At 47.9% G+C, this 14,967-nt stretch overlaps 1 protein-coding gene across 1 annotated transcript in view; it reads left to right on the forward strand.

Moving 5' to 3' along the window:
- Nucleotides 1–14,967, forward strand: part of SLC4A3 (solute carrier family 4 member 3) — a 115,319-nt gene that overhangs the window by 1,998 nt on the left and 98,354 nt on the right. The window contains exons 3-7 of the mRNA XM_075001648.1: nt 2,131–2,283; nt 5,534–5,690; nt 11,396–11,727; nt 12,108–12,247; nt 14,441–14,652. Of these exons, the coding sequence (XP_074857749.1) occupies nt 2,230–2,283; nt 5,534–5,690; nt 11,396–11,727; nt 12,108–12,247; nt 14,441–14,652 (895 nt within the window). The 5' untranslated portion in view covers nt 2,131–2,229. The remainder of the gene's footprint in view (nt 1–2,130; nt 2,284–5,533; nt 5,691–11,395; nt 11,728–12,107; nt 12,248–14,440; nt 14,653–14,967) is intronic.

Consider the following 14,967-nt stretch of genomic DNA (forward strand, 5'->3'; position numbering starts at 1 on the left):
TACTGTCAACCTCTCTGCACAGGAGAGGCTTTGTGGGCCTTGCTTGTCTTTGAACTTCTCATCTTTCTTCTTTTTTAGCTACTTTACCATCTGTCACCATTCTCATAATGTTTCTGTCTCCATGCTAGCTTAACCCCCTGCCTGCTTCCTGGTTTTATGTCAACCCACTTAGTTGGGGCTGCTGCTCTTCATAGAGCTATAGAGGTTAAGAGATGAAAACACCTTTTAGGTCATCTTAAAACTCATTTTCCAGGGAGCCCGGAACAGAATTGTTTACCCAAAGGCTTCTTTCCCGTCTGATTTTCAGTGTACTAAGCACCTATCACTTCTCTGACGAGACTGCTTCAGAACCTGGCAAATATTCGTGTGTAGCTAGGTAAGTGTACTTGCTGATAAGTCCCCTGTCTGAGTTTCAGACTTGGTTTCTCACCGAGTCCTCCTTACAAAGACCACCATCCATTTCAGGCATTCTTACTTCCAATCCAGAAAAACCTAAGGGGCTTGTTACAGTGAGACTACCTTGATTCTTCTTCCAGTGGGGAAGGTGCTCTTAAGGCCACCATCATAATAACAGGCATGCTGGATCAGACCAGAGATCCATCTAGCTCAGCATCCTGTCTTCTGACAACAGTCAATACCGGGTATCCCGGAGGGAATAAACAGAACAGGTGATCAAGTGATTAATCTCCTCTCACTCAATCTCAGCTTCAGGCAAACACAGGCTAGGGATACCCTCCCCACCCATCCTGGCTAATAGCCACTGGTACGCCTGTCCTTCATGAATATATCTAGTTCTTTTTTGAGCCCTGTTATAGTCTTGGTCTTCAGAACATTCTCTATCAAAGAGTGCCATGGGTTTACAGTGCACTGTGTGAATAATGAACCTCTCTCATCTGTCACCCTTGGGACCTGACTGGTGCAGGAGGAGAGAATTTGCCAGATCTCAGGAGATCAGTATTGTCTAGCACGTTACCAACACTTTCACTGCTTACTGGCCTTTTAGAAGACATTTAGGGGTAAAGTACAGCTAAGTAATAGCTTAGAACGCTGAGAGCCAGGACGGGTGGCTGTAAACAAACTTTATGGGATTATGGGAAGCTTGGCCGCAGCCATGGTAAGTGGTCATCCATGTAAATAAAATCATGCTGGATTACAGAATATTGCTGGTTGACAGAGTTCCAGATTAGAGAGAGTCAACCTGTACTTCCTTTTGTTTGTTTTAAACCTACTACCTATTAGATTTCATTTGACAACCCCTAGTTCTTGTGTTACGAGAAGGAGTAAAACAATACTTCCTTATCTACTTTCTCTCCACCAATCGTGATTTTGTAGACTTCAGTCGTGTCCCACCTTCCTCATCTTTTTCCCAAGCTGAGGGGTACCTTCAGGTTGCTCCAAGGTGAGGGTTCCCAGCACAGAATCCCACTGAAGTAGAGCGAGTACTTTGTGGTGAGAGTTGTTGAAACTAATGTGATTTCTTTAACTTATATCCTCTCACTCACTCTTGTCAGTTGCTTTCCTTGCTGTATTCCTCTTTTCTAGTCCTTTGCTGTGTAAGTAACACCAGTGTAGACATTAGGTTCCCTTCCGCTCAGCCATACTCTGGGCCAAATTCAGAGCAGAAGTATGTGATTGTAGGAGGGGTATGTTAAATTTGAGTACATGGGGGTGATGTGATTCAAGCTAGTGTCATTCAGGAGCTGAGCAAGACAGGAAAAAGCGTGGATTGCACGAGCTCATGCTCTTAGCCTCCCCTTTGAATCTCCTGTTACTGTAAATTAATTGTATTGTGAATGCTGGATCATGGACCTAGACGCAACTTTGTAGACACTAAAATGATGATGGTCTCCATGTTTAAAATGTCTTTGACTTCTGTTTTTTTTGTATCCCTCATATGAAAATCTATACGGAGACCATTGCAGATATTCACTTGTAGATCATTTTGCCACAAAATTTCCCTCATATTCAACCTGAATTTCAACCTGAATTTTCAGATTGATGCTCTGAGTTACATGCTGTTGGGTCACTTGAAAATATTACCCTCCAGCAGTATTTACACACCTGTGAGACCTTTATAGACTGCTGGCATGTTCTCTCCACCTCCTTACTTGTCCTACTCTCTCCCCGCAGGTTATGCCACTCTTCAGGTTTGCTGGATGCCTGCACATGAAAGAGAAAGGTTGAGATTTGACTAGACTTGACATGATGGTCCTTAAGTCCTGAACCAACATGGCAGCTGGAGAGTCCCTTCCTATGGGAGGCGTCTTCATCAACCTGCAGCAGGTGAAGTGGAAATCCAACAGCAATGACTCTTGCTCTTTCTAGGGAGCCCTGGTCTTTCAGGCCTGGGTGCAGAGATCTGCCTGTGTTTTGGTCAGGGCATCACAGCATCTAAGTGAGTCATAGAATCATAGGGTTGGAAGAGAGCTCAGGAGGTAATTGAGTCCAACCCACTGTTAAAAGCAGGACCAATCCTAATTAAATCATCCCAGCCAGGGACTTAAAGACCTCTAGGGAGGGAGATTCTGCCACCTCCCTAGGTAACCCATTCCAGAGGTTCACTGCTCTCTTAGTGACACAGTTTTTCCTTAACATAGAATCATAGAATACTAAGACTGGAAGGGACCTTGAGAGGCCATCGAGTCCAGCCCCCTGCCCCAATGGCAGAACCAAGTACTATCTAAACCATGGGTGTCCAACCTTTCGGCTTGCCTGGGCTGCATTGAGTGAAGAGGAATTGTCTTGGGCCGCGTATAAAATATATAATATAGCTAATGTATATAAGTCACATAATAATGTTAAAAGTTTACGATCTTGTGGGGCCGCATTACTAGCTGTCCAGGGCCGCGGGTTGGACACGCCTGGTCTAAACCATCCCTGATAGACATCTGTCTAACCTGTTCTTAAATATGTCCAGCGATGGAGATTCCACAACCTCCCTTGGCAATTTATTCCACTGTTTGACCACCTTGACAGTTAGGAACTAACCTAACATCCAACCTACACTTCCCCCACCACAGCTTGAGACCATTGATCCTTGTTCTGTCATCTGTCACCACTGAAAACAGCCTCTCTCCATTCTCTTTGGAACCCTGCTTGAGGTAGTCGAAGGCTGCTATCAAATCCCACTGCCCACATACACTCTTCTGTGGACTAAATAAGCCAAAATCCCTCAGCCTCTCCACATAAGTCATGTGCTCAAGCCCCCTGATCATTTTTTGTCACCCACTGCAGGACCTTCTCCAGTGTCTCCAGATCCTTTCTGTAATTGGGGGCCCAGAATTGAATGCAATACTCCACGTGTGACCTCACCAGTGCCAAGTAAAGGGGAATAATCACTTGCCCATATCTGCTGGCAGTGCTCCTGCTAATGCACCCCAATATGCTGTTAGCCTGCTTGGATACAAGAGCACACTGTTGGTTCTTATCCGATTCTCATCCACTGTAATCCCCAGGTCCTTTTCTGCAGAACTGCTGCTTACATAGTCAGTCCTAGCCTGTAACAATGCTTGGGATTCCTCCATCCTAAATGCAAGACTCTGGACTTATCCTTGTTGAACCTTTTCAGATTTCTTTTGGCCCAATCCTCCAGTTTGTCTAGATCTCCCTGTATCATATCCCTACCCTCCAGCGTGTCTACCTGTCTCCCTGGTTTAGTGTCATTGGCAAACTTGCTGAGGATGCAATCTGTCCCCTCATCCAGGTCATTAATAAAGGGGTTGAACAAAACCAGCCCCAGAACCAACCCTTGGGGTTCTCTGTTTGATACTGGCTGCCATTCAGACAGAGCGATTGGTCACTACCTGTTGAGCCTGACAATCTAATCAGCTTTCTGTCCACCTTACAGTCCATTTATCGAGTTCATACTTCTTTGACACCCTGGCAAGAATACCGTGGGAGACCATATCAGGGGCTTTGCTTGTCCTTGTCAGTCTCTCAAGTGTCCCGTCTGTTCTAGCCTCAAGCCTCAGTGAGAGCAGGGAGTCCAACGAAAGATAGTGCATTTCGTCTGCTTGGCTTTAATGGCAGCTGTGCGGCTGAAGCCTTTTGAAAGTCAGATTCCGGCTCCCAGCCCTGCCCTATAAGGGGGTGTCCCAGCTGATAACGGGGTACTGAGGTCAGCGACAGACAGATGGGCGAGTCGGATCTGTAGGCCTGAGGACTCTCGTTGTAGCCCTTAACTTGTGAGAAGCATTTGTCTGGCGTCTTGCACTCCTCAGCCCCTTTACTGCCCGCTTCTCCCTCTGACTGTCCCCATCCCACCCCCTGCCCCTCACGCTACTTTGGGCCAGGAAAGTGGACACAGCTGGCTGCTGCATCCACCAGAAGCCGGGAGCTGTTGCACAGTCCCGTCAGGTGCTGCTTCTCTCAGAACTGAGCAGAGAGCCTTGTTGTTCCCGGAGCGTTGTCCCTGCTAGGTCTGGTTTCTGTGGGGTACAGTCCAGCTGGGTTCCCACATCTCTGGGCAAGCCACGCCAGGTCAGCAGCTCGCACCAGCTTGTAGCATTCCCACCTGGGCTGCAGGGGCTGAGAACAGCTTGGGAGCTTGTGGGGGAGGCTGGCTGATGCCATTTTGTTGCCTGTTCCTGCTCAGCACATATAGATGTGCCACAGTTGGGCCTCCTGTAACCACGGAAACGGAGGAGTCCACAACAGCTCAGCACTGGCATTTTGGGTTACTCTGGTGGAAAATTTTACCAGCTGCTTCTGCTTCAGAAGTGGGAAGGGAAGATGTGCTGGGACTGAACGTTCAAGCGAGTGTTGTAGCCTCGGTGTAAGAAGAAAAGCAGAGCACCGTTGTGCGTGTGCTGAGATAAAGGGGCCACGGGTGAGAGACCTTTAAGGAAACCAGCTGGAGTTAGCCTCTCCAGAGATTAGGGCCACAGGCCTCCTCAGAGAGGGCAGAGTGTGGAGCAGCCAGTGTCGTGGGAGCAGCTGTGGGGAGGAACCCTCACGCCCACGAGGTCCTCACTCACTGGAGCCTGGAGGGTGGCTTTGAGACGTTAGACTCTCATCCCTGTTGAGAGAGGATGCTGCGGAGCACAGGATTGCGCCCTCTGAACGTCTCAAGGGAGCAGCAGGAATGTAGGGTGAAAACTAGGCACAGACTCTGCAGAGGGAAGGATGAGAAGTAGCAGCCTGAGCTGAGCAAGGGAAAGGCCTGTCTGAAAAACAGGTGTGTTCTTGTCTGAGACCAATTGGGCAACCGGATGGACCCCTCACTAGTAGGTTGTGCAGGCATGACTGGAGCAGCACAGACAAGGTACTAGTGGCTGTGATGAGAAGGAAAGGCCATCAGGATGTGGGGGTCAGTCTTGGGGATCCTACAAGTTTTTTTTTTTCCTGGCTTTCAGATCAGACTGGGGTTCTGCCCCTAGCACTTCCATAGCCTGCCTCGCCATTGTGTGAGTAGCTCTGCAGTGTTTGCTGCTTTGTGGCAGTACGTGAGCACATGTGGAGTGTGCCGTTCCTGGGGGCCTGAGATCTGGAGGGCTGTACGGGGTTTGTCTGTTATCTGGCCATTTCTGTGCAGGACCATGACAATGCCGAGGAGGCCTTTCCTGGTGCAGAGGACGATGAGGATTTGGATAAGACCTTGTCAATCAAGAGGTTCGGGGACCTGATAAGCAAGTCTGCATCAAGGAATCTGGATGAGCAGAGACGCAGCTACACTGAGAGAGATTTTGAATGTATGTAGGTTTGAACGCTCACAACTGCCTATCAGCCCATACCCCTCTATAGCTCAGTCTGGGCTGCAGATCTCAGTAAATGTGTTGTTTACTTCCTTCTTGCAGACTGGTTGTGAAGTGGTTGCATATACCCAATCTCAGTTCCCATTCTCAGCCAGCTGCTTTATATTGTCCCCTCTTGTGTAGAGGTTTAAACGCTTTCAGTCCACAGAATAGCATCTCTCAGAGGCTGGGAGTCCGTTTGCTGCCTCAGCCTGGAACTGCGAACAATCCCTGCAATTTCCACGGAACTTAAATTTTCTGTTTTAAAAACATCTTTTGACCTTATGTCTGTGAAGCAACTTCCAAACATGGTCTGAAGCCGAGCTGCCTTCCTGAATTGGCAGACAGACCACTCCAAAGTTCCTGGTGCCATAGGTTCAGACATGCCTGTAGGTTTTGCAGCCACAGCCATGAAGCTGACCAGGATGATGTTATATGTAATGGTGAATAGTAACAAAGAGGAAGCCGTGCTAGTCTATACACTATCAAAACAAAAAGCAGTCAAGTAGCACTTTAAAGACTAGCAAAATGGTTTATTAGGTGAGCTTTCGTGGGACAGACCCACTTCTTCAGACCAGAGCCATACCAGAACAGACTCAATATTTAAGTCCCAGAGAACCAAAAACAGTAAGCAAGGAGGACAAATCAGAAAGAGATAATCAAGGTGAGCAAATCAGAGAGTGGAGGGGTGCGGGGGGAAGGTCAAGAATTAGATTGAGCCAAGTATGCAGACAAGCCCCTATAGTGACTCAGAAAGTTCCCATCACGATTTAAACCATGTGTTAATGTGCTGAATTTGAATATAAAAGTCATCTCCTCCACTTCTCTCTCTAAAACGGTGTGATAATGTCTCTTCAGTAACACACATACCTTGAGGTCATTGACAGAATGTCCCATTCCATTAAAATGTTGACTAACTGGTTTGTGGATCTGGAGGGTTTTGATGTCTGTTTTGTGCCCATTAACCCTTTGTCTAAGGGAGTTAGAAGTCTGTCCAATATACAAAACACCTCGGCATTGTTGGCACATGATGGCATATATGATGTTAGTAGAGGAACATGAGAAAGTGCCCGTGATTCTGTGAGTAACCTGGTTAGGTCCAGTGATGGTATTTCCAGAGAAGATATACGGACAAAGCTGGCAGCGGGCTTTGTCGCAGGGAAAGGTTCCAGGACTGGTATTCCTGGGGTATAGACTGTGGCTGTCAGTGAGGATCCTCCTGAGGTTGGGAGGTTGTCTGTAGGAGAGAACAGGCATGTCACCCACGGCCTTCTGGAGTGTGGCATCCTGCTTAAGGATAGGTTGTAGGTCTTTAATAATTCGTTGCAGTGGTTTGAGTTGGGGGCTGTAGGTGATGACCAGTGGTGTTCTGTTCTTGGCTTTCTTGGGCCGATCTTGGAGTAGCTGTTCTCTGGGTATTCGTCTGGCCCTGTCGATTTGTTTTTTTACTTCTCCTGGTGGGTAATTCAGGTTTATGAATATTTGGTAAAGTTCGTGTAGTTTTTGGTCTCTGTCAGTTGGATCAGAGCAAATGCGATTGTACCCAAGAGCTTGACTGTAAACAATGGATCTAGTCACGTGTGCAGGATGGAAACTAGAAGGGTGTAGATAAGTATAGCGATCAGTAGGTTTTCGGTACAGTGTGGTACTGATCAGGCCATCCTTGATTAGTACTGTAGTGTCCAGGAAATGTATCTCTTCCATGTTGTAATCGAGGCATAAGTTGATGGTGGGGTGTAGATTGTTTAAGTCTCTGTGGAATTCCTCTAGAGCCTCTGTACCATGGGTCCAAATCATAAAGATGTAATCAATGTATCTTAAGTAGAGGAGTGATAATAGGGGACGAGAGCTGAGGAATCGTTGTTCCAGGTCAGCCATAAATATATTAGCGTATTGTGGGGCCATGCGGGTGCCCACAGCAGTTCTACTAATCTGGAGGTATAAATTGTCCCCAAAATGGAAATAATTGTGTGAGAACAAAGTAACAGAGGTCAGACACCAGATTGGCTGTGGTGGCATCAGGGATGGTATTCCTGATTGCTTGTAATCCGTCTTTATGTGGAATATTAGTGTACAGAGTCCATTGTGGCAAGGATGGCGTTATCAGGAACTTTTCTGATGTTTTGTAATTTCCTCAGGAAGTGGGTGGTATCTCGGATATAGCTGGGAGCGTTGGTGGCATAGGGTTTGAGGAGGGAGTCCACGTAACTGGATAGTCTGGTGGTAAGGGTGCCAATACCTGAAATGATAGGGCATCTGGGGTTTCCAGGTTTGTGGATTTTGGGAAGGAAATAGAATAATACAGGCTGCGGCTCAGATGGTGTGTCTGAGTTAATGAGGTCCCGAGTCGCAACAGGGAGTTCCTTCAGTAGCTGTTGTAATTTCCTTTGGAATTCCAAAGTGGGATCAGCAGAGAGAGGTCTGTAAAACGTGGTGTTGGAGAGTTGTCTGGCTGCCTCCTGTTCATAGTCTGACCATCACAATCTCAAATGTGTTATTAAATTTCACATGTATCACACACCTGCTGCTTTCTGGTTGAGCACTCCTTCGGAATTTCTTTAAAATGAGTGTGAATGTGTCTGAGAGGGAGCCTTGTTAGTCTGTTTTAGCAGAAACATCCAGGAGTCTGGTGGAACCTTAAAGACTTAACACTTTCGTCATGGCATAAGCTTTCCTGAGCTGCAACACACTTTGTCAGATGCATGAAGTGAAAGAAGAGGAAGCAGGTAGTGGAGATACGGAAATGGGAGTGTTACATCCATCATTTGAATTAGCTGTGGTGTAACACTCCCATCTCTGTATCCCCACTACCGGTTTCTTTTTCTTTCACTTCATGCATCTGACAAAGTGTGTTGCAGCTCAGGAAAGCTTACGCCATAATGAACGTGTTAGTTTAAGGTGCTACCATGTTCCTTCTTGTTTTTACTGCGTTTCTATTTGTTAAAATCACCCCTGACTGTTGCTTGTTGCTTATGCTTCCATGTCTCCCTAGCGGCCATCTTTTCAAAATATCACTGCACACGCTCATGGCTGATGGAGTTGCTGAGCACTAATAATTATCTCTTAAGATGACAGATTCTAACTTCTGTATACATTAGTGTTTGAACTTACATGCAGAGATAACAGCTGCGTAAAAAGGTGTTAGTGCTGGAAATGTGTGCCTGGAGGTGTTTTCATGTGCTGCCAGGACAGATGTGTGTCTGAAAAACTGACTCTAAGATTTTTAGTGACTTTTCTTCTAATCTCTGTTCAGTAGTTATCTGGGGAGAGAAAGGAGCCTTACTAAATTGCGCTTGAAATGATCATGCTTCTTTCAGTGTGGAAGTCAGGACCACATTTGCTTTTCTGTAATCTCCTGATACCTCTCCACATTATCCATGACTCTTCAGAACTAATTATCATTGAGTCAGTAAATTTATGAGCTAATCCTCTCAAGACCTTAGAATGATGTCTTCTGAGCCTGTGCAGATGTACATGTTCAGATTTTATAAGTTTACCCTCCCCCTTGTCAGGAACCATTTTCAGGGTCTTCCTTCCAGACTGATTATTCAAACTCCATTTCTATGCTTGTGTTGGTGAAGACAGATTTAACAGGAGTGGTTGAGTTTGTGAGTCACCATCCACTGAGGTAGTGCTTTCCAGATGGACAGGAGATGGCATGAGGCAGGGAAAAAGAGGATGTGCTGGGTGCGCATACACAGGGACAGAAGGACAAGGTAGGAAGAGGTACTGAGATACGTGTGAATTGTGGAAGAATGTGAAAATCCTATATTTAGAAGGGAGATTTGGTGGCAGTAGCTCTGAGCTGGGCTTTTGTGTTACGAATACTCAGCCCTGTCACAGTGGCCAGTGCAGAGGCTGACCCTAGAGTTCCAGTTTCCCTGCAGCCAGGCAGGCACGTGCGAGCCCATTCTCAGCACTATCTTGGGTATGAAGATCGCAGACTCTCTTGCCCTAGGCAAGCAGGTCATGCCTTCCCTCAGGTCAGTGTTTAGGTTCTTTGTTTCAGGTCAACACTGCACATGACCCATTCCCGTTGGTCCCAGGGGTGAGCAACAGAGGGAAAATGCTGCATCTGCATCTTTGCATGCTCCTTTATGTTGGTGAAAGAGCCTCGGTAGCACATATGGGTTTAATTCTGTCAATTTGTTTTCCCCACTTAACGTGTCAGAAGAAATTCTTGCACACCCAGAAGCCTCTGTGGTGAGCAGAAAAGACCCAATGGATTGGAAGCTGGAGCAGCAGCCTGAGGGGATTTTCAGACAGCCCATGAAAAGTGCTTTAGTCCCAGTTTGGTTTTGGGCATGAATAGTTGCTCGAATGACTAGTACATGTTGTGGGTGAAGGAAACTTTTGTTAAAGAATCAGAGCTCTGTTCTGTTAATTGCCATATGAGAGCTCACAATACATGTCTCTTAATTACCCTTCTGCCTTGCCAAAGCCTTCTCCAGTAGCACTAAGGCAAGGCAGACGCAACATTCGTGATATTTCTTTGGCAAAAACCAAGCCCCCAAACGAAACCCTCCCCACTTTCCTAAAAACAACCCCACAAAACACTTGAAAAAATAAACCAAAGCAAAACTCAAGTAACCGTGAATCTGGCTGGCTTGTCTGCAGAGGAGGGGGTACAAGCTTCCATTTTAAAAAGTCTTTTGCAGACTACTTGTCCATTTAAGCAGATTTTATCAGCTTACCATAGGAAAGAGAGGGGAATGCACAAAATAGGGCTCAGAAAATGTGGCAGAAAGAGCTGTCATGTAGATCCAAAGCTGCACGCTCTGTGGAGCAGCCAGTGTTGTGGTGACTTCCAGCTGCCTTTCTAGCTGTCTCAGTATCCCTGCCCAAGTCCCACTGAGTCAGTGTGTCTGTCTCAGGAGGCTCTTTGTCTCCAGTCCAGCCCTGCACAAGCAGCTTTCTTTTCTTTCATGTGGAATGGTGACTTTATGCTTCTCAGCACAACTGAGTTGGACGAGAACTGGGGGTTCTGAGGCAGTGCAGAGTAACGCTGCTAGTCTTCTTGTTATGCTGTCCTTAGGACTCCTGTGGCTTCACACACAACAAATTCCTTTCTGCAGATTGATTTTAATTAAAGTCTTGTTTCTCTTCTTGGTTTGATTTAAATTAAAGGCTTGTTTCTCTTTTTGGTTTTGAAGCGGATGTTTTAAAAAGTAGCCTTCCCTTGGTGCCTTCAGGCCCAGATCTTGTCACGCAAGTGACTAAGGATCAGATTTGCACGTGCATTGTAGTATTGGGTTTCCTCCGTGATTATGCTCTCACAGTGCATCTGGAATTAGAGGGCCCTAAAAGGTGTGTCCCCTGACATTTTTGTGGATGGAGAGGATGGTTTGTAAATGCTCCATCCCCCTTCTCCCAAGCTAAGAAGTATGGGCAGCCTCTCAGAAGCCCACTGGTGCCCTTTCAGACTGTCCTCCACTGCTGTGCAATGTAGTGAGCAGAGACAGTTCTGTCATGGAGTGTAGCGATGTACTATCGAGGGTTACTGGGCATGCCTGGATCGTAGCCTTGCCACAGAGCTATGGAGGCTTGCTGTGATCCTGTGGGCTGCCCCGGGTATTTGACGCTCCTATCAGTTTAATTTCTGAGGTGCCTGGCAGTGATTGTCATTTCAGTCTCCTATCCCTGACTCTCTCTGTCTCCCTCAGTCCACCGCCAAACTTCCCACCACATCCACCACCCTCTCTCCACTCACCTGCCTCCTGCCCTCAAGTTCCAGAAGAGGCTCCCCCATGCTAGTGGGAGGAAGAGGAGAAAGAGAAAAAAGAAGAAAACCTCAGTGCCTCCTTCAGACATCACTCCCACCATCAAGGAAGTAGAGGAAGAGGGGGACAAAGAGGAGGAGGAGGAGGAGGCGGAGGAGGGAGAGTCAGGGTCAGAGGCAGAGACAGCCCTGGAGAAAGAGGTCACACCAGAGTCTAAGATGGAGGCTCATGAGAAGCAGAAGGCTCCTAAGCCTGAGTCCCCAAGCAAACCACAGGCAAGATGAGAATGTGGGGCAAGGGGAGTCTGGCAGGCTCCACCGTTGAGTTTTGGGAGTCGATGAGGGGTAGGATGGAGCACGCTGAAGGTGGCAGGAGGTGCTGAGGTAGATCACACCTTAGGGAGGAGGGGCTAGAATGGTCCATATTGTGGGTGGTACGGACCTGCCTGGCTCCATGCCCTGGGTGGCAGTGCTCAGTGGGGAAGATATGGGAGGGTCAGTTTCCTGTGTGACAGAGGGTCAGGTCTAGGACTGCCCACATCTGAGGGGAGCAGTTGAGGGGAAGATCTTGGATCGTCGTTTCCCTGTGGGGAGGGTCTGACTTGCTTATTCAGGGTGGAGCCTGGTTCTTGTGCTGAGGGTTGTCTCATCTGCAGTTCACAATTGGGAGTGATGAGGAATCCTGTGATGCCTTGGCCTTCGCACAGTTCCATGTGGAGAAGAAACACAGCAGCCTATCCCCGTTGCCTCACCCTGCCGAGCTGCTGCAGGAGACTGGCTCAGCCTCTTTCAGCAGGTACAATGGACTTGGCCTGAGACTGGATGGTTGTTCAGAACATGTCCTTGTCACTGGTAGGTTGTATCTACACTTAGAAAAAACTTGGAAATAACCATGCTACTTACTGGCCATTTCGAAGAATACTAATGAGGTGCGGATAGGAATAAGGGGATTTTGAAATTGTCAGGGTCCTTTCGAAAAGGACCCCCATCTACACAAGCTGTGCAGGAACAAAAAGCAGCAATTTCGAAGTGTCACAGCTGGCAGCATGCTAATGAGGTGCTGAATATACATTTCAGCACCTCATTAGTATTCTTCAAAATGGCCATTAGCATGGCTATTTTGAAGTTTTCTCTAAGTGTAGACGTAGTTGTAATGTTTGAAGATGGGACAGGTGAAAAATAGAAGAGGACAATTCAATGATGCAGAGCATTCTGGAGCACTGGGTAAGCTGGGTGGAAGCAGACAACATGTATTTTAATGTGGCTGAGTGTAAGTGCATGCATCTAGGAACAAAGGATGAAGACCATACTCACAGGATGGGGGAACTCTCGGCTGGGAAGCAGTGATTCTGAGAGGGATTTTGGGAGTGGGGCTGGGCAATCAGCTAAACGTGAGCTCCCAGTGTAATGCTGTGGACAAAAGAGCTAATGGGATCCTGGGAGGCGTAAACACTGAAATTTCAGCTAAGAGGGGCTGTTGGACCCTGTATGTGGCACTGGCACAACCACTGTTGGAGTTTTGTGTCCAGTTCTGGTGTTCATAGGTCATGAAGGGTGTTGATAGATAGGAGAGAGCTCACACAAGAGCCCCAAGAATGATAAAAGTGCTAGAGAACATGCTTAAACCAAGTGTAACATAGACCAGGTCTAGGCATTTTCTCTAATGCTTTAAAATCCATGCTCAAGCGATGTAGTTATACCAGCCTAATGCCTTGTGTAGACAGGGCTGTGTTGATGGGATCTTGCGGATATAGCTGTGCCTCTTGTGGAGGTGGATGAATCACCCTGATGGGAGAAGCTCTCATTTCAACTTGGTAATGTCTTCACTAAAACTCTGCAGCTGCACAGGTGCAGTTCTGAGTGTGAAGAGGAGCTTTGATAGTGAGAGACTCCTGGCACTCCATCCCTTTCACTTATCAGAGATATTAATATGTGACAGGATCACAGGCTATAAATACCCGTATGGCGAACAGATATGTGATAATGGGTCTTCAGTTTGGCAGAGGAAGGTCTAACACAATTCAATGGCTGGATGTCAGACCTAGACTAATTCTGATAGGAAATGAGGGGTGCATTGTTCAGTTGTACCAAGTGTGGGTTCTTCATCACTGACGCAGTTAATTCAAGACTGGAATTTTTTGAAAAACTCTGCTTTGGGAATTACAGAGCATGTCTCCGGCCTTATTTATTCTGGAGGTCAGGCTACATGATCCCAAGGGTCCTTTTGGCCTCGGACTGTGAATTGTCCTATGCTTTTTGACTCTGACATAAGAGGCAGAGGCTGGGAATACCCTTGCGTCCAAGCCCCCCTTCCTCTCACTTCCTCTTCTCTCATTATGTGGGTTTGCCTGGGAAGGAAGGCAGTGTGCCAACGTGTCCCTACTCGGGTGTCCAGATTGCTCAGTTGCTCAGCCAGAATGTGGCAGGACCTGAATACAGCCTACCCAGGCACAGATGGTCCAACTCCAAACAAGGTTCCCTTACCAGCAGGGGTATCTCATGGGAACTGGCTAGCCTCTAGGGCAGGAACCTGGGGGCACTTGCCTTTCCAGCCTGACTTTTCTTTGTACCTGGTTCCTGACCCACAGGCAGGAAGGCAGTTGGGGAGGCCAGGCCAGGCTCGTGGATGCAGACCAAGAACTGTGGGACTGCGGGCCTGGGGGCAGTTCCAGTCCTTGCAAGGAAGAGGGGTTTACCCTGTGAGGAAGAAGCAGGAGCATCATTCTCTGTGCCTTAGTTCTTGCAGGTCTAAGGGTGAGCCTCCAGCTGTAGTGTGGGAGTCCCTGAGACATGCCCGCTCTTTGCCAGGGCCCCACAAGCTTCTCTGGTAATGGGGTCTGGGGCCAGCATGGGAGGGGGACCCTCCAGCCCAGATGATGATCCTGTGAGAAAAGTCAAAACACCTACGCACAGGAGCTCAGACTGGGAGCAGCCTCTCCCGCTTCCCTGCTGTCACGGCTATTGCTTGGATCCCTGTTTGTTTTCACAGCCTCCCGAGGCCCACAGAATGCCCATCTCAGGGCTGGGACAGGCACAAGCCCTGGAGCCAGGTGGTGAGTGTGCAGAGGGTGAGTTATGACCTGAAGGAGCGGATGTGCATCGGCAGCATGACGACTCTCGAGAGTACAGTGTACCAACGCATCCCCACTGATGAGGCCGAGGCCCAAATGCTGGCATCTGCCGACCTGGACGACATGAAAAGTGAGGCCCTGCTTTGTGGCATTAAATGTGCCTCTTCTATACGTGCCATTTTCCCCTCCACCCAGCCTGTCCCTTGCCCCCACCTCCGGGCCCATTGCCCTGGGCCTGAGGCCTGGGCAGTCCTCCTGCCGGGTCTATTCTCTTGGTTCTAAGACCTGAGTAACCCAGCCACATCTTCCTTTCCCACCTGGTGTCAGCCCTAAGACTTTGCTATGCCCCTGGGAGCTAGGCTAGGTGGTAGGTCCCCCCATTCCTTTGGTGCAGGGGCAGTTGTATCCTGCTGTTTCCCCAGTGCTGTGCTGAATCTTGGTTGGA

Source organism: Carettochelys insculpta, chromosome 8, assembly GCF_033958435.1.
Source record: "Carettochelys insculpta isolate YL-2023 chromosome 8, ASM3395843v1, whole genome shotgun sequence".
In the NCBI taxonomy this organism is placed as follows: domain Eukaryota; kingdom Metazoa; phylum Chordata; order Testudines; family Carettochelyidae; genus Carettochelys; species Carettochelys insculpta.